General features: G+C 42.8%; 3 protein-coding genes across 5 annotated transcripts; 1 reads left to right on the plus strand and 2 right to left on the minus strand.

Moving 5' to 3' along the window:
* ramp2 (receptor (G protein-coupled) activity modifying protein 2) lies at window positions 1-5457 on the plus strand. 3 transcript variants are annotated; one of them, XM_068577858.1, is made up of 6 exons: window positions 1-243; window positions 1476-1538; window positions 1616-1645; window positions 3460-3492; window positions 3642-3819; window positions 3959-5457. In XM_068577858.1, exons 3-6 carry the CDS (start codon window positions 1633-1635, stop codon window positions 4206-4208), a joined length of 474 nt encoding a protein of 157 aa, XP_068433959.1. In that variant the 5' UTR covers window positions 1-243; window positions 1476-1538; window positions 1616-1632; the 3' UTR covers window positions 4209-5457. The 3 variants fall into 3 exon arrangements, with proteins under 3 accessions (XP_068433959.1, XP_068433957.1, XP_068433958.1); XM_068577856.1 differs by lacking the exon at window positions 1-243 and adding an exon at window positions 779-865; XM_068577857.1 differs by lacking the exons at window positions 1-243; window positions 1476-1538; window positions 1616-1645 and adding an exon at window positions 1987-3221.
* A 6322-nt stretch (window positions 5458-11779) lies between these two features.
* On the minus strand, window positions 11780-13387 carry apnl (actinoporin-like protein). Its single transcript, XM_068579195.1, has 3 exons — window positions 13347-13387; window positions 12696-12822; window positions 11780-12602 (listed from the first exon to the last, which is right to left on the minus strand). The coding sequence occupies exons 2-3, from the start codon at window positions 12797-12799 to the stop codon at window positions 12149-12151; spliced, it is 558 nt and encodes a 185-aa protein (XP_068435296.1). The 5' UTR covers window positions 12800-12822; window positions 13347-13387; the 3' UTR covers window positions 11780-12148.
* Window positions 13388-13986: 599 nt separating this feature from the next.
* Window positions 13987-16101, minus strand: LOC137787055 (bryoporin-like). Its single transcript, XM_068579267.1, has 3 exons — window positions 16027-16101; window positions 15572-15680; window positions 13987-14662 (listed from the first exon to the last, which is right to left on the minus strand). Exons 2-3 carry the CDS (start codon window positions 15673-15675, stop codon window positions 14233-14235), a joined length of 534 nt encoding a protein of 177 aa, XP_068435368.1. The 5' UTR covers window positions 15676-15680; window positions 16027-16101; the 3' UTR covers window positions 13987-14232.
* Window positions 16102-18393: the final 2292 nt, after the last annotated feature.

Consider the following 18393-nt stretch of genomic DNA (forward strand, 5'->3'; position numbering starts at 1 on the left):
AGCGATCCACCATTTTTCCGTCAGAGAACCATGGCCTCAGAGTCGGAGGTGCCGACACTCATCTCGACAACGTCACACTCTGCAGCGAAGCGGCCCCCAGTGTGTGCTGAACACGGTCCGATGGAGCCAACGGAGCCGTATCGACAGCCAAGGAAAGTGGTTTCGCTGGCTTCATCGGAAACAGTTACGAGAAGCAACCCTGGTGGTTTAGTTCCTGTTGCGGATGACATCAGCTGACAGGAAGTACAATTGCACCCGAGAAATGACCAAGCAACGCATGTCTGTTCAAACGTCTACGGCAGGAACGATAAGTAGTTGCAGCATGAATCCTTGTAGTCCAAGACTGCTCACATGCTATTTGTCCACATGTGTACACCCATTATTGCCAAATATTTCACGTATTGATGAAAGCATAAATTAAAGGAAAAGGTAGAGGCAGAGAGAAAGAGAGAGAAAAAGAGAGGGTGGGGCTTTCCTCAACTTCTCTCCTTCTGTTGTAACTCAGAGGGTGGGATGAGAGAAAGAAACAAATAAAGAGAGAGAGGGAGAGAGAGAGAGAGAGAGAGAGAGAGAGAGAGAGAGAGAGAGAGAGAGAGAGAGAGAGAGAGAGAGAGAGAGTGATGGTGGTGCACCGGTGGACCACAGTAGTTTTAACCTTATCACAGGCTCTCTGTCCCATTGTTGTAAATCCGCCCATCCTAGGAAATGAGGGCTTCCTGTTGTTTTATAGAGCCTTCCTGCAAAAAGGTTGAGATATGTAATCCCTACCCACCAGGGAAGACGAACAGAGCGTTGTCAGGCAGAATGACAGCCACTAGTTTCTCACTTATGATTTCTGGGTGTTTTTTAAATCTTCTCATCTGGGGTAAGTAGACAATTTGTACTGTCCGTTTCTTTACTCTTACATGATATGACTTCTCTCTTTGCCCTCTATCTCACCTCTCAAGAGGAATGCTCAGGGGCTTTCAATGATTGAGTGGCTTTTAGAAAGGAGCTTAGCGAGTCTTATGATTGAGTTTTATACTTGAACAGTTTGGTTTAAGGGCCAAAGAGTGATTTTAAACCAAGCTGCCTCCACACATTTGTTCTTAAAGAAGAGTTTGTGTTACAGTATCTGTGGAGACTGTGATCACCAAATCATGACAGTGGATTTCATGCTTCAGGTTGTTGTTATTATTTGCTCCTATTTGTTGAATATAATCTTGTGAGGCAAATGTAAGGTACGTTTATTCGTCCTATGAGTTTAATTTATTGAGATTTTCTCAAAAGAGTGACAGACAAAGGGAGGATGCATTGACCTCTTCACTCCCTACAGCGTACTCCTGTTACTTCCTTCGCCTCCTCTACTTTCACAAGATCTAATATTTAGATACACATGCTTATCATATTTCAACTGAATACATGTACAAATGTTTTTAGTTTACATCTTTAATTCAATATTCTGTTCCCCTGTCATTGTATTTCTCTTATATCAGGATGCACACCAGTTGTTTGCCTGGTTGATGAAAAGTTGGCGGCGCAACCGGCCACAACGATAGGTACCGTATGTGTATTTAAGAAACATTTTTCACATGATCGTGCATACTTTGACTGACATCATCTTTTTTCTCTACAGGGTATCACTCAACAGAGATGGCGGTTGCCAGTAAGATTATGCCTGTTATCTTTTACACTTAATTATAGACTGTAAACTACATGTCTCCCTAACAAATTACATCTGTTAATAATCCGGTTTTGATTTAATCTCACTTTTATTAATTTAGCAGAAATACATGAAAGTAATTTCCCTGTTCTATGTTTTACAGTTACAAACAGGGATTATATATTTGAGGGCCCTCGGGGATTGTTTTGGATCAGTTCTTTAAACTCATTTATTTGGCCTGAAAGTGACACAGAGAGCAGAACACAGAGATCCTGGCTTCTGCCAAGATCTCCTCGTGTGAGACAAACTCCCGGGGAGGTCTCCACCAGTGAGGGGTCAACAGCAGTAGACACCAGGCCCGTAGTGGGTTCGGGTCAAAGGTTAATTCAAACCTCATTATGAAAAGACCCCACCTGGCTCAACTTCCTGAATTTGTTCGTCATTCACCCCATGCAACGTCTGCGATCAACGCATGAACTCCGGGTTGTGAAACAACTGCAACTTTGGAGCGGCGCCCCGTTCACTGTTCCTCCTCTTGTGCCTTCCTTTTTTTTTTTTTTCTCCTCTCCCCTGACTGTCCCCCCCTCCTTTCCCTGCCAACTCCCCCTTCCCCCCCCCCCCCCTAACTCGGAGCTCCTCCTCTGCTGAAAAGACACATTTCCTGATGTCATTACTAAATCAAAATGCTGCTCTGCAAACAGATGTTGTGAGAGGCCCAACATGTGGATTCAGTGACATAAATTAACAAGTTGATCGTGAGAAAACCACCGCACATTCCATTTTTCCTTCAATCAATGAAACCACCTCTCTCATGGAGCTCTTTAAAGTGGTGAGTGATGACAGGGAACTACCGCACAGATGTAGCCCTCATCGGATCTAACACTTGTTTTGGATGCATCAGTTAGTCGGCTTTTCAAACAGCTGGTCAGCTGACTAATAACTTCTTCTTTCTTTATTAATCAAGCAAAACAGGAAATCATCGCTGTCTGCCCAGCACACCGTGCAGAGTCATGATTACATCCACCCCAAAAAAGCAAAGCCCTAAATGTTTACTTATGTTTCCTATTTGGCAGAGGCAGCCCAAAAGGCAAATAAATCACATGCTGTGAGCTGGCCAGGCCTTCGACTGTGAGAAACTGAGACTAAAAAGCAGAACAAGAGTTAAAGAGTAAAGGGTTTTCAGATGTGAGTCCAGCCCAGCTTGGGTGTGCTCCCTTTTATTTGGGAGAATGGAGAGGACAATCTTCGTTGCCTCCACCCCGTTAAAAAAGGAAGAAAATCCTCAGGAAACGTGTGTTGGAGAGGGGAAGAGCGGCTGCCAAGGCGCAGGGCCGTCACACAGATCTTCGGAGAACATCTGGTAACCGCGGGTAACACTGTTTGGACATCTGGTAACCGAAGGTTACACTGCGACTCGTCCATCCTGTCGGGTTTCCTGTTATGCCTCGCTGTACACAGTCTAGGAAGTTTAGCTTTATTATATATGGTCACCGGTTGGGGAAAACGCACCTTTATTCATTTTTGTCTGACATGAAGGGAGCACTTGGTTTCATTGGGGTATTCCTCTCCTTTCTCTGCGGTGAGTGTGTGGTCTCCCTTCTACAGCTGCAAATGCCTCAGTATCAGACATGTGAACTCATGAGCTACTACAATACTCTTTGCCGTGGAATTTGCTAGGATGTGTGTCTTTGATGGACTTATTTATTGAACTGCGTTAAAGACCTTACAAGACAGATTTAAAGAAAGTTTATGGCAACTGCCTTTTACTTCTTGATGTAACGTTTTCAATCTAAACATCTCTTTCTTCTCTGTTCAAGATGCCACTCACGGAGACTCGACCTTGTCATTTGGTAGGTGGCAGACTTGACGACATACTACATTGTCACATAATAATGTCCCTCTGTGTACACATCTTCTTTTGAAAATGTCCAGCACAATTTCTAGCGTCATTTTCTCATCTCAATGTCTCTTTCTCTCTCTAACTCTTTCATTCAAGCAGCATGTGGGAATAATTCTCACTATTGTAACGACTACTGCAGCCTCTGTGACGAGTTTTACGGTGCACCAACGATGAGTTGCCTTTCCACCCTGCTCAAACGTTTATGTCTCGACAATTTTTACACCACGATGACATCACTGAACAGCACTGACTGGTGCACTTGGAGCAATGTGAGCGGGTAAGCAGTGTGTGTGTGTGTGTGTGTGTGTGTGTGTGTGTTTGTATTTGCAGTTAATTCATTTTAACATGAACAACATTGTTAAATATTTGCTGATGTCTGAATCATCTTCTGCACACTCCCTGTCTCCACACTGCAGTTTGTACAGTAACCTCAGCCTCTGCACAGAGGAGATATCCGACTGTCTCGAGATCCCGTGGCCCAACCCGCTGATGGAGCAGATCTTTGTGAACATTCACTCCAGCTTCTTCAAGGATTGTCCCTCAGAGGAGCTCAGCGACCCGCCGCCGGTCATCGTCTTTGCCCTGGTGATAACTCCCATCTGCCTGATCCCGGTCATGGTCGGCCTCGTGGTGCTCAAGACCAAGAACGGGGACGGAAGCTCCTGAAAGTCCCGAATCTCTCGACTCTTCTCAAAATCGGCAAGAACGTTACGTTTTCCCCTTTTCCCGACCTGAGGGCCACAGCCCGTTCACACACTCGCCGCAGCTGCGTTTTTTTTTTTTTATCTCACCAGTGACCTCGCAAAGCACTGAGACATCTGAGATACGAGCCACGGAGGAACCCCGCTTCAGGAGATGACGCCGATTACTAAGAGTGAACGTCATAATCGGCGGCATCGCGATGATTGTGTCAATAACAACCTCCCCGATGCTAACGGAGACACATCGTGACCAAATCTACGTCACTCTACGTTCCTGTGACGTGCTGCGAGACAAGCCTTGTTTTCGAATCACTCCTCTCCAGATCTGAACATGGGTCTACTGGTCACGTCCAATTTGCAGACACTGCATTCATTGTTACTGGAGAACCCAGTATTCAGGGTTTTGACGACAAAAGCTGCGAAGCTTGCAAAGGTAAATGTAAAATGTGTATGTGTTGACTCTCCTCGTTGTGTTGGACAGTAGTTGTGTTGCTCAAAGACAAGGTAATGTTTTATTACCGAGCCCCTGAACTCTCCTCAGCCACTCAAACTTAACCTGCTTTGAGCCACTAACTCGACAAAGTGCAGCTCGTACGCAAAGGACATGTGCAACCTCGACTGTTTGTCAGTGTGAAGTCGATCCAGCTATGTGTCCATGTTTGGGTCCTCTGTGTGTGCACAGAAAGCACAGGAACATGAGCGCAGCGTGATGCATGGATCTGGTTATGTGAGTTGTGGCGTTTGGGGTCAGAGGTCACAGATGGGACACAATGCCCAGAAAGGGAGATTTCTTTTCCTAGTATTGTCTATTTTTCGAAACACAAGAAATCCTTCAGCACTTTTTCCTCGGTCCAAACGCCGACAATCCTCATGATCCCATGATGAGCTAAACTCATTAAGTTGTTTTAACATCTCTCTCTAGGTCAGACAGTCAGACACAGAGATGTCTGTACATCCTCGCGATAAACACTGAGCAACGACAAGAAGATATAAGTGTTGTCTTTCGCCTGAATCATGAAAATGTGTTTATGTTCCGTTCAGTTTTGAATGACGATGAAGCCATTGTGAATTGCTTTCATTTTTGTCTCAAAATGTGTATTTATAGAATGTGTTATAATTATGCCGATGTCAGAACTTAGTGGACTTACTGTACCGTGTGAGACAGCATCTTCTGGCTGTTCTCACACCATTTACTGTATGTATTTTTATATACCTTTTTCATATTTTCTACAATTAAATCTGTGGTTGGATTGTCGACTGTTACTTATTCTTACTCACTCAGACTGTCGGAGGAATGAAAGCCATTAAAGTTGTTTCTCATTTTGTTTTAAGCAACCATAACACGAAAGCAGCAGATTGTGTTCAGTTCTGCTCTTTTTCTTCACTAAAATATATGAACTGCGTCGCAGTTTCATTCTGGCAAAAGTACCCTTTAACCTTTGTCAGCATTTGATGAAACACTCCTTCCCCTGGAGTGCAGTGCAGATGGCATTGCTTTGAGCCTCAGGTAGTGTTACGCTGGATCTTCAGTGAGCAGTATATTGTGGTGTAGTTGCTGCGCTGCACAAGTGCTGGTGTAGTAAAGGAAGCAGTGACAGCAGTCATGTATCACACCCTCATCTGGCAAAGACAACACTGCAGGGTGGGCCTGTGGTTGTGTGTTTGTGTGTATGCGTGTGTGCGTCTGGCAGGGCTGGGTGGGAAAGTGTGTTCGGTGACCTTCTTCCTCTCTGGATGTCGGGTCATCCTCGTCCCCACCCCCTCCTGATCTCATCCAGTTTGTTGTTACTCCTTTCTGTTGCAGAAGGCCAAAAACACATTTCTGATGACATTATGCAAGATATGAGCTGAAAAACAATCTCCATCATGTTTCTTGAGACACATTGCATCCAATGTTCCAGGAAACAATGTGTTTGGGTGTTCAGTAAACAAGTTGAAGACCCACAGTCAATATACAGTGCATGAGTTTGTGTTTGGAAACACTGCCCTCTAGTGGCTCGATGTGACGTAGTGACCGTCTGCTTTGTGCCTCAGTAGCAGCAGAAAATAAAATTGCCTCTTAATTAAAGGTTAATTTAAAGTTTCCGTTGTCTTCTGAAGCAACAGTGTTTTACTTTGGTTGATCCACAGTTTATCTTTGTGTGCAGACAAATAGCTCATCTGTAAGCCTTTATGTGTACATGTGTCGCCTGAATGGGTAAATCTGGACAAAGCAACAGTACTGTGTATACTACTGCTAGGAGTCCTCTAAGGGAGTACACGAGGCCAATAGGTTATTCTCCTGTCCCTCAGCAATGCCACAGCACAATTACACAACACGTTGAGATGCATCAAATTGTATATACATCAGCGGATCCGAACTCGTTGCCACTGGCCTCACTTTCAACGATGTGTGCTGACACTGAAGATGGATGACTCGATGCTGTGGGCTCGGTACAGCTCCCTGAAATGGACGTGGCAACATATGGGATATCTGGAGTTCTGCAGATATATATATTGTGTAATGTAAAAACTGACAGAAGTTAGTTTTGATTGACAAATAAGGAAGTTTGGACACCAAATGAATCATCAGATGAGTGTAATTGATGAAGTTAATTATTATATTTATTTTAAAACAAGGACAAAGACACAACAACATAGAAAAAACTAATCAATAACAAACGCAGTCATACATCGATTTCATTATTGCTTAATGATTTAACAATGATGATCATGAAAAGAAACTGAAGCCAAACAGTGTTTCAGTTTTACTTTGTGGTCATCGTGCCTCAAATATCACAAACAAATAACAAACTACCAATGCCAAAACGTCAATTTTACATGTGTTAAATACATCCCGTATACGTATGTAGACACTTCAGAGACCTGTCTCTCTCTGCAGTGGCGATCACACCTGAGAGCGTCTCCAGCAGCAGCTTTTGGCTCTGCAGCCTCTGCCGGGGCCTCTGGGTCTGCTCATCTTAGGGAGCCGATGACCGCTATGGCCCGGAGATCTGCCAGAGTGGATGGAGAGACAGCAGGGCAGGGCATCTGCACATGCACTGCTGGTCCCTTTGGCAGACTCTGTGGTGTTGCTGGGGACTTTTGGCTGAGGGAGTAGGACGTGGCGGACAGCGTCAGCTTCACTGCTTCTTACGGAGGCGCATTCATCAGCAGCATCCATGGTGTCCGCTGGTCAACCTCCACACGTGGCCAGAGAACGTCAGCTTCCTGGAGTCTGTGCCAAAATATCGATGGGTTATCGATTTGTTTCAGACTTCTTTCTTTCCAAAAATCTGTTTATTTTCTTGTTTTGAACTTACCGACTAGTTTACCAGAGCACTTCCAGACTTGACTTTTGCCAGACTTGACGAAAATTAAAAGATCACGTCCACCGATGCGAGTCATTCAGTGTGACACGAGTAATTACTTTGTTGTGCGGGATCCAAACAGCTGGCACTGCTGTGTCAACGCTGACCCTGCAGCTGGATGACACCGAGTAGGTTTGACATCAGCTGCTCCATCAGTCAGAATGAACTCAAAGAAATACGGAGCATGAACAACCGTGTTCCCCTGCCAGCTGATCATTTACCACGGGGCAGTTCTTACCTCACTTCTTTTACCATAATGGAAAAGTATCAGGACCTGCGGCAGCCTGTGAAGGTCAACACAAAGATCCAGAGAGATTTAAACCAGGGAAAAAAGAAGCGAGGCCAGGAGCTGCAGCTGGACAAGTTGAAGGAAGAGTTACCTGAGAAACAACCAGAGGGAGCTGGGAAAATGTGAATCAGGAAGTTGAAACATTGCATACTGCTCCGGGAGATTACCTCAAAGCTGGTAACAGCAACAAACGATATCAACAGCAGAATACTTATCATGTTCATGATCATTTTGGGGGATTGACTTTAAAGGGACTGAAGGGACCTGAGAAGAGAGCATGAGAGCGAACAAAAAGACCAGTGAAGTTGGAATATGGAGACAAAGAGCTGAAGCTCGTTCTAAAGCTCTGGAGCCGGAGAGGAACCACGTAAGTCTTCTGTGTGGGTTCATCAGACATGTTCTCAGTAACGTTGTGTGGTGTTTGCATTGTTATCTTGGATCTTCAAATGAAAAACAACAGCTTCATTTCCATGACATCATGTGACCACCATTGCTCTTGTCCTTTCAGGTGACATGCTTTGACTCACTTGATGCTCTTGTCAAATGAAGTACAATCTCAAAGTCATTTGGGGTTGGGTGATGACATGAAGGCCATTTACTTTGAATTGAATTAGGGTTGAAAACAATATCCATTTCAGCCTTAGAGGCAGTGAGAAAGACGCTTTGTGGCAGATCATTTAATATAATGAAGTGTAGAGTAGAGAACTGTCGAGTTCTCCTTCACGTTATCTTTATGGTTACATGAAACACATCTGCACAATGAGGATTTACAAAACAACAAAGTAACATGAGGCAAATTCCAAAGCCTGCGAGGAACAACATGATCTTCAACCCTCACATCTCATCCAAACTAATTACGGACAGTCCGCCAATAAAGGACCCACTGAACCTTTTGAAAAACAAAACAAACAGAGCAACTCCATCTGATCTATTTATTGTTTTTACCCAGGACTCTCTGGTGGGGAACCTGACCGAGGCCTGTAACTGAGCTCCAATGACCCGGCTGCGGGGGCCTGTTGCCAGCAAGACACAGAGGGAACTATTCAAGGGCCAGGACCCTGCTGGATGTCAAGACCTGTTGAGGGCCAGGGATAGCAGGAGAAGAGGGGCGGACACACCTTAATACCTGTCTGCTAATAATGAGGAGGTTTCTATGGACACAATCACAACTTTTCAACTTGAAGTCAGTGAACTCTGTATGTTCACATTGTATTTGACTGTCACTGTGCTATACAGTGCTTTTATCACAGCATGCCTTGAGTGCTGTAAACTGTGTGAGTCCACTTGATATCCGACATCTGGGCCTCTAGATGGCAGTGTTTGAGAGCACATTCAGTAGTTGAAAGCAGTCACACAAATGGCACCTTTTGAGTATACTTCCATGAGAGAAGTATCTGTGTTATACTGCTGATGTGCGGGTGGTTGTGCGGTGGTTTAGGCTGTTAAAGGGCTGCAGCTCGCACCCAAACCCCAGGTTATTCAAATTCTCTCGTTTCAAGCTCCTGTTTGGATACACCCAGTTTGAGCCGACGTACAATACAATAATAGTTCTCGGCTTCGTTTCAAAGCAAATAGAAAGACGGGAATTCAAACTAGCTGGAAAAGAATCTTCCAAGCTAGTTTTTCTAATGCAGCTAGATTACGATCGGACCCAGTTAATGCACTGCTCGGCTTTGAGAATCTGAGAAATGATCTGAAGATCAGCCGCTGTGCAATTTGGTGGTGATGATAAATAAAGACTTAAAATACAAAGAGAGAGAGATGCTGGCTGTTGTCCACTCTTCTACTCAACTACAGCATCTATTCAACACAGTGTTTTAAGAATACAGAAACACCAAACAAAATGCTTGCAAAATCTGAAAGGGCTGGAAAAGGATGTACAAGTTAAAATCTGTATATCATTTTTTCTGTTTTTTTCTTCTCTCCTCTGCTCATCCCCTCACAGTTGCTTTAGCCGGGGCCTCACTGTTGTTTTAGTGGGATCCGCTGATTGTTGTCTCGAGAAAAGAGAGATTGTGTTGGAGAACCTTCACTCATTCACCTCCCTCCCTCTTCTCATCCAGGAGGGCTTTAGACAGACGCGTTTGCCATGACAAACAGCTAGCGTCGTCGCTGTTTAGTGGTAAAAAGGCTTCAGATTCAATCCACCAAAGCTGCGCTTCTTAAGTTTATCTACACTGGAAAATACATTTTGCACCATTTTTTGTATTCCCAGTTTAAGAAGTCTAATTCCAATTTATTCAGATCTGCTAAAAAGAAATTGCATAATGTACAAAATAATGCATTTGATATATAAAAAAAAGAATCCATCTCTGTATGCATGGCGGCACGTTCCCCAACACGCAGAGATGCTCATCAGAAAGCGTACAGTACACACATTTACTGTACGTACAAACGCAGACACAAACACAAAAGCACTCCCTCACAAATGCACACGGGGAACAATTTGATCCAAAACATGAAAGAGGACTTATGCGCAGGTATAGGAAACACAGAGAAGAGATCGACAGAGAAGAATGAAAGGAATGTGTGGGAACTTATCATTTTAAAGCTGTGACGAACAAACGTTCCTGCTTAGTGTCCCTCATCTGTTTATAGGGACCGTCTTTCATTTCCGTGATACACTACTCAACAATGCTTCAGGCGTTGAGCCCAAACAGGCCTAGTTTATGCCTCTATATTATGTATGGCTTTTATGCAAATCCAGCGGCGGTGGTGGGTAAAAAAACCTTTGATCTGGGCTGCTTTGTGGCTGGAACAGTTAATGCAGCAAAGGCATCAAGAATCTAACGGGAAAACACGATCAGGAGCGCCGTGTTGAGATGCTGAATAGAAGCAAGGGAACCTGATCGCGCTGCCTGTGATGTAAATTATGAGCCGACGCTGCCTCCTGCCTCGGATCCCCACCAGTCTCCCGAGGTTAATGACTGTTTCTCCTCGAAATTGGCTGTGCCGCCGCCGCAAAACAAGTTGCTAGATGATGAGATAACGCGTCAGGATTGTCCTTTCTCACCAATTAAAGAATTATAAACGCGTTCAGGAAGCGTAATGAGTTGCTGAGCAGTCCAAAAATAATGGGGTTCGTTTACCTGAGTTCACTTATGTCTCTTTCACCACGACATCGCAGAACCTGCCAGGATCACAATTGCAACAACAACAACAACAACAACAACAAAAAAGCTAACATATTTATTATTTTTTTCCTTGAGGATACTGTTTCATAAAAAGTTTGGAACAATAACCAGATAACTGAAGAGGTTTCAGTGTTTCCTCTGGTCCTGCCTGGATGGCCGAGCCCTGGATACAAAACACTACTGAGTGTGTGGAAAAGGTTTATTCCCCCAAGAATGTAATTTAGATTTGTTTATGTATGTGCTTGTTGAGACATTAGTTAGGATATATTATTATTATTTCTGTATGAATAGTACAGATCAGTCCATCCTTATTGCTGAACTCGCTACTCTGATCTACAGTTTAGCTGCAAGTTACATAAATAAAGTCAGAGCAGGCAGAGGAATATCTTAATAGAAATCCACAGCAAGGATGCAAACATATGTCATAATCATAGGCTCTAAAAATTAGATATATTTTAAAAAGAAATGGCGATCATGTAACTTTTTGGCATTATAAAAAGCTATTTGAATATGATGCATGTTCCACCAACCTCTTTAAATGTGATTAGAGTCTTATATTTTCACATGTAATGGTGTTTGCTGTACCATGAACGCAGTATTAGCAATAAGGGATATACGAGACCGGGCGTGTCCCGCGCTGCTCTCATACTACGTGGAAACATTGCACTCTTCATCTCTTTCCAAATCTAAAACTTTTGAATCACATTTTCGCAATTTCCGAGCTCAACACACAACCACAGAGACAAATAGCTTCAGCAAAAAAAGGTTTCTTTTATTCCACAAACTATAGTGTCAAGGTAAATACAAACAAGCTCTCGGTGTGTTTTATTAAGCTATCTGCCCTCGTCCTCCGGTGAGTCATCCTTTGATTCTCATTTCTAAAGACGCCATTTTAAAACCTCATGCTATAAAAACAGAGAGAGAGGCTTTGGCTATAAAATGAGGTTATTGCCTCCTGGATTTATAAACAAAATAAACTCTGATCTTAAGCAGATTTACTGAGGGGTAATACCCAGGTATACAGACACATGTCAGCTGGAATACATCGGTTAAATCATGCATGTTGTCTGCTTCAGGTGGAGGGATAGATTCTGCTGCTGGGACTCATGACAGGAATACTGGTTCGGGATCTCTAGTAGGATTGGCCCGCGGGTGTAAAAAGCTTATCCCACACCTCCACCTTCATGATGGCATTGCCCAGGGGACACATTGTGGCCTTGATATCTAAGTATTGGCCCACATAATTGATTCCTGATCCAACGGCCTCCTCCCTGGCAAACCCGTGCTCGTGCTGTTTCTTCTCGTAGTACATTTCTTTGAACAAATCCTTATCGCAGTTGCGGCCCTTCTTGTAGATGCCCACTGCAAACCAGTTCTTGTACAGGTTGTAGTCCCATGGGATTGAGAACATGATGGCCAGAACCTCAATGTAGTCGTTCTTTGACCTCTCCAGTAGGTCGTAGGTCAGCACACCGATGCTGCCGGTTGCTTTGCCTCCGGACTTGGAGAAGGTGCAGACCTCGGTCTTTAGGGGGCGCACTGTGGGTTGAGGTGGGTTGTACGTCTCCCCATTCTCAAGGTACACCCTAACCATAAGTACACACACACACACATATTACACTTTTGTATCTGTATGATACATTGCATGCCTTTAAAATAAAAGACAAGCCAGGGCTTACTTGGGGTTGATGAGGCAGTAGTTGTTGGTGACATTCCCGATTTCAATGGTAACACTTCTCTTGCTCTGCACATCGGCTGCTACAGCTTCAGCGGACTCTGTCATGTTGGAATGGGCGTTGAGATGCGCTTGAAAAACAAAAAGGTAATTTAGGTGTTAACCATCTGAACCGAACGACATCACAGCTGTGACTGCGCCTCGAAACACACTGAGCGTCACAGCTCCAATACGTCATATCTTCCTGACCGCTGCTCAGCTGACATGCTGTATTGGCATTACATTGACCTTCAAAAGGTGCACATGAACCGGCACTGGGTATGAATGATGCATTTCAAAGAGGCTAATGAGCTTTCAAAACAGTTGTGAACAATCAGAGAATAACTGCACACTCCCTTTGCCTCATTAGAGTGCACTTCTTCAATTACAGCCCTAAGTAGCATGCGATAATGAAGTTAGAGTGAGAACACGAGAGAAAATGATCACCACTTTTATCACCAGTTAGAAAGAAACAAATCAAACAAATACCCCATCAGGCTGCTCTATGCTTCTACAAATAGTCTTTTATTTCCAGCTAATGAGCCATTCTCTCTACTGCCTTTTATCAAGCTCTTTATTTAAAGTCTTTTTTTACCGAATGTTCTCTGTGACTTACCTGCTGAGAACCTCTGTTGGTGCTCCCAAGTCCTAAAGTGGGAGAAGTTACCTGAAAGGGAGTTGCCGGTATTTTTTCTTTTTTTTTAAACAAGGATGTATGGCATCATCCAGGAAAACCCTCCCACTTTGTAACACAACCCCATGACAGCCACACCCTCTTTCAACACACATTTATCACTCACACAAAAGGCTGAGAACCAAGATTCCTGTATTTTTCCCTCTGGGATGAAACCGCCACACCCTTGTTTGTGGAAGAGTTGAACAGTTTCCAGCACACCCATTTTCTCCTTTTGGATTCAGACCATAAACTGAGGTGGTTTTGTTATCTCATTCCTGTGGAATATTGCAAAAGAGTCGAACACTAACAAGTTGAGACAGACTTCGCTGGAGATACTTTACTCTTCATCTTTCTTTCTCTTGCATTCCAACCCCACACTATCACGACACACTGATGGAGAGCGTCACAGCCAGTGAAGAACAATACTGTCATCATGCCAATTAAAAAAACATCTATGCAGATATTCCATCTGTTGCTACTCATTAGAATTGGATGGATCTAGCGAAGAGATTAAGAAATGATTACTGTTTGTCAGTAATAATGAAAGACATATCCCACACAACACAAACATTGAGTCTGAATGTTTTATTGCCATGATCAAAGAAAAAGGGAGTGTACAATGCACATAAGCCCGAGAAATTAGCTAATGGAGAATCAATGAGCTGGCTGTCAGATATTGATATCTTTCAGTGGACACAAAGTACAGATGACAGCAAAATCAGTCTTTCTCTCCTTTTGGCTTTTTCTCTAGATGTCAACATGCAGCAGCAGTCAAATCAAATTAGGTTTATTTATTCTGTTGGGTACAAAAGCAACAAAGTGCAAACTACTGACCCATTTTATCATAGAGCTCCACTTTAACAATGGCTTTGCCAATAGTAGACATTGTCGCCCTTAAATCAAGATATTTAGTTTGGTACACCAGCCCACTGCCGTTTGTCTCGGAGCGGGTGAAGCTGCTGAGGTCTTTCCCATCATACATCTGGTTGTACAGTTGTTTGTCGCAGCCACGAGAATGCTCAACCACGCCCACGGCCAGCTGGTTCTTGTACAAGTTGCGGTCAAAGGGCACAGAGAACATGATGGCCATGCGCTCAGAGCAAACCCGGCTCTGCATATGGAACAGGTCGTAGGTCAGCAGGCCGACAGAGCCTTTGGCAGTGTGGTCGTCCTTGGTGAAGGAGCACACTTCAGTCATGGTGGGACGAATCGTCGGCTGGGGCGGGTGGTGACTGAAACCACTTGACATGTAGACCCTGTACAAGAAAACGGGGAGTCAAATCTTTACTATCAATACCGGTCAGCTGATAACTTTCATGTCAGACTTCCCAGACTTTTGATGGAAAAACAAGAGTTTTGCAAGTTTTGTAAAAGATTGTCGGAGTACTTTTCAAGTGTTGGGCTTCCCGGGGTACCTGAACTATCTTATGCTGATGGATGGAGTGTGACTGTGCAAGTACTGCTGTGGACTTCCAAGCAACAGTGAGTGTACCTGCATGCGGTGTGCAATGAGGCAGTGTGTGTCACTGCATGATGGATAGGTGGATGTTCTCAGCAAAGTGATGTCACACATGAAAACCACCCATCCAAGATATGGTCTGTCCTGCCACAGCGAGATAAATGTATGGTAGAAATTCCCAGAGACGTGGGTCATTTCTATCTACTTTACTGTTTTGTTTTAGTTATTTCCCCTTTTTTTACCCGCAGAGGTGGAAGAAACTGACAGGCGTCAATGTTCAGCCAAATCCAATAATTAATGTTAAAGAAGACAGGATAATCACATTGAAATACCAAACTTGTGCTGGAAAGTTGTAATTTATCTATATTACGAGAACAAAAGTTGTGGAGACGACTGCTTACTCCTATTACTATTTAGTATCAAGACGCTGATTTAGAGCTGTGATCAGGTATCACGATCTCAAGGCACTTCAAAACATTGTGCCTTTTGAAAAGGAAAGTGTGTACTCAAAGTTGTCGAGTACACACCCAAGCTGCTATCTTATGTCAAAAACAATGTTGGAGAAGCATGAAGCTAATTATGTTCTTCTTCATAATTGCAATCGTCACATTATTTTTTTTCATGCACTGTATCAGGTCACTCGTTCATTTGTACTTCTGTTACAGTGTTACATTGTGCGTCTTGGTAAATACAATTATGGACTTACTTGGGGTTGATGAGGCAGTGACCACTGCTGACGTTGGATATTTCTATAGTGCAGTTTCTGTTGGTGGTGAGAGTGGCTGACGTAGCTTCTGCGGTTTCTGGCATCTTGACTGCAAAAGGATCAGAAGGTAAAGTTTACAGTAGTTCCACAAACAGGTTACAACAACAACAAAAAGCTTACAACCGACAACATTCAGCAGGTGCTGTGCAGGAAATAGATATTTTCCTTTTGTTTAAAAGACAAGACAAACTATTTCGGTCACAAGTCATATTTGGTCAAAAGAAAAATACAAATCTTAACCAAACTTATTTTCTTCCCCTCAATGGCAGAACTCCTGAGGCATATTTACAAAGCTCGGATGAAACTGTTGTCATCTTGACAAAATAGGATAACCAAGAAATCGATTACAGGTAAAGTTATAATCTTGCTGTAATTTAAAGTAATGAAATATTTACCTTTTGGAGTTAAACACAACTTGTGCGAGACAGCAGCGTCAGGTTTCCTTTTTCTCAGATCCTGCAGAGAGGTGAATGGAGTCTCCCTCGTGTGATTACACCTCCACAGTACTTGTTCCAACACAAACACGGGCGTGTCCACCGTGCAGCGTGCATACATTATCCCACATGAAACAAGATCTCTCACAAAGAGAGGCCATCTAATATCACATACATGGACAAAATAGTACAAACTGCATCAATAGTGCTAATTAGCAAAATCCTTTAAAATAATTAATTTATTAAGTAGACAACTTTGTCAGCATATTTCACGTCAGACATGGTATTGATAAAACCTCTGCATGTGGACATACCCCGCAAGGTTGCATAATCGATGAATGGATGTTGAAGGATTAAGGATTTAAGACGATTTCAAGAAAATGTATTATGCTTTTAAGTGTAATTTAAGGCAGCACATTGTTGTGAAATCTTTTTTTCAGACTGTCTACTTCGTCACAATTGCTGTTCTTCCGTTACTTTTATTAGGCGCATGTGTATAATTATATCATTTTGTCATTAACTCCCTCTATTCTTTGCTCTTCTGGGACCCTTTGCAGCTCAGTACATGTACATGTATTTCGTAAAGATCCTGATGGAACATTTCTTGTTCTGACTCGTGAATGTGACTTCATTCCTTCAGGCATTGCTCAAGGTGTTTATGTTATTGTTGCAGGTGATGGCTGGCGACAGATTCCCAAGGGAACCTCCCAACATCAGTCACACATATCCACGCACTGTATGACTTTTGTATCCCTAATTCTTTCACTGTCGACTGCCCCCACTGGAAAGTGGAGAGGAGACACTCCCTTTTTCCATGTCGGAGCAACTTAGGAGCACAATGTATTGTAACACAGCATGGTACAGCATGTACAGCATGCAGTGTTGTATTCGCCCATAAGATTTTAGGGCTTGAGGGTCTTCCCAATTAAGTTTGTTTTGCAAACTTTGTGTGTTTTGAGATGTGTTCATTATTCCACCGACCGATTCAAGTAAAATTGTATGGCAGCTGTTCTATATCGTGCATCGAGCGCCTTGAACTTAATTTAAATCCTTCAACTCCAATGCTTGAAGTCACCAGATGGCACCAAACATGCATTTGTAAAAACACATTTGCACTACACAGACTTTGCCAGTTAATGTTTGCTTTCTGATGGTTAGCCAGTGACCATAGCAGGAAATCTGTCAAACATTACATATTCTGCATGCCCTTCATTATATCCTGTGAAAATGGGCATAGCTGCATTCAAATAGTCGTAGGCGTAACACTAATTATCCAGAGCTATAGAAGTCTAATGGAAAGGAATGGAAACGAGTTGTTGTTTTTTGGATCATTAGCAGAAGAAAACTAATCTAAAAAAAGGTAAAGTTAACAATGTTTTACTTTATGGAAAGATCTGCATCACAGGGCTCCTAAAGCTACAAAACTACGACTTAAGCATTATAAACTGCACACATACAAAACGCCCCAAAAAAAATACTCTATTTACTTTTGTGGTATAGTTCCGCTCTAGTCGGTGTCTTGGAAATCACATTTTGAACATGATGACTCACACAGACTCACAAGGACTTTATTTGATTGGTTATATTGAATATTGAAGCCTTATTGTCAGTGTTATTTCCAAGATGTGTGTCAAGAAGGATGACTTGTCTGTTCCTGAAAAGCAAAGAGGTACAAATGAAGTAACCTGAACCTGTAAATGGATTGTAGCAGCTACCAAAAATCCCACACCTAAGTAAAGCTGAACAAATATTATGCAAATACCATGCTATTAAACAATATGTTTCTATTATATTTTTTGTTTACTGTATATTTAGTCTTGATTAAACTAAATTAAAGTCACGATTTGTCAGCATGTTGTCAAGTTAAAAGAAAATCAACAGTATTTAGCATGTATGGTGTGTTAAGAGAGTCAATTCTGTCACAATACCTTGAAAATAGCTGAGCCTTGGACTGTTTATTTTCACAACAGTAATGATAGCAATCAACACCTTGAAGAAATAACAATGTTTGTGTTGGCTTTATAACTACTATGTGTGATAAATACGGTACATCACTGTAACAATCAAAGAACTAGAACCAGGAGCATGCTTTATTGAATACAAGCTAAACAGTCAGCAATACAAAGTAAGGAGGACACATGGCAGTGGATTGTCATCAGGACTAAGAAAAAGACACGAACAAACAAGCTGGCACGGAGAAAATTGGCAGCCACACCGCAAGGTGACATTTTCTCATCTACACAGAATAGGTGTGGCTAAAAGCTTGGTGACATTGTGACAACTCACAGGGCTAGTTGGTGACTTGCTGTTACCGGCATACAAACCGTC

Source organism: Clinocottus analis, unplaced genomic scaffold (assembly GCF_023055335.1).
Source record: "Clinocottus analis isolate CAN_PGR_092001 unplaced genomic scaffold, fCliAna1.0.p SCAF_16, whole genome shotgun sequence".
In the NCBI taxonomy this organism is placed as follows: Eukaryota; Metazoa; Chordata; class Actinopteri; order Perciformes; family Cottidae; genus Clinocottus; species Clinocottus analis.

Excerpts from the sequence above, each read along its gene's own strand:
- ramp2 (XM_068577856.1), top strand. The coding sequence starts at position 805 with ATGACAGCCACTAGTTTCTCACTTATGATTTCTGGGTGTTTTTTAAAT. Across the intron at positions 1,539-1,615 it reads GCAACCGGCCACAACGATAG|GGTATCACTCAACAGAGATG; the intron begins GTACCGTATGTG and ends TTTTCTCTACAG. Across the intron at positions 1,646-3,459 it reads AACAGAGATGGCGGTTGCCA|ATGCCACTCACGGAGACTCG; the intron begins GTAAGATTATGC and ends TCTCTGTTCAAG.
- LOC137787055 (XM_068579267.1), bottom strand. The coding sequence starts at position 15,675 with ATGCCAGAAACCGCAGAAGCTACGTCAGCCACTCTCACCACCAACAGA. Across the intron at positions 14,663-15,571 it reads CACTGCCTCATCAACCCCAA|GGTCTACATGTCAAGTGGTT; the intron begins GTAAGTCCATAA and ends TTTCTTGTACAG.
- apnl (XM_068579195.1), bottom strand. The coding sequence starts at position 12,799 with ATGACAGAGTCCGCTGAAGCTGTAGCAGCCGATGTGCAGAGCAAGAGA. Across the intron at positions 12,603-12,695 it reads TACTGCCTCATCAACCCCAA|GGTGTACCTTGAGAATGGGG; the intron begins GTAAGCCCTGGC and ends ACTTATGGTTAG.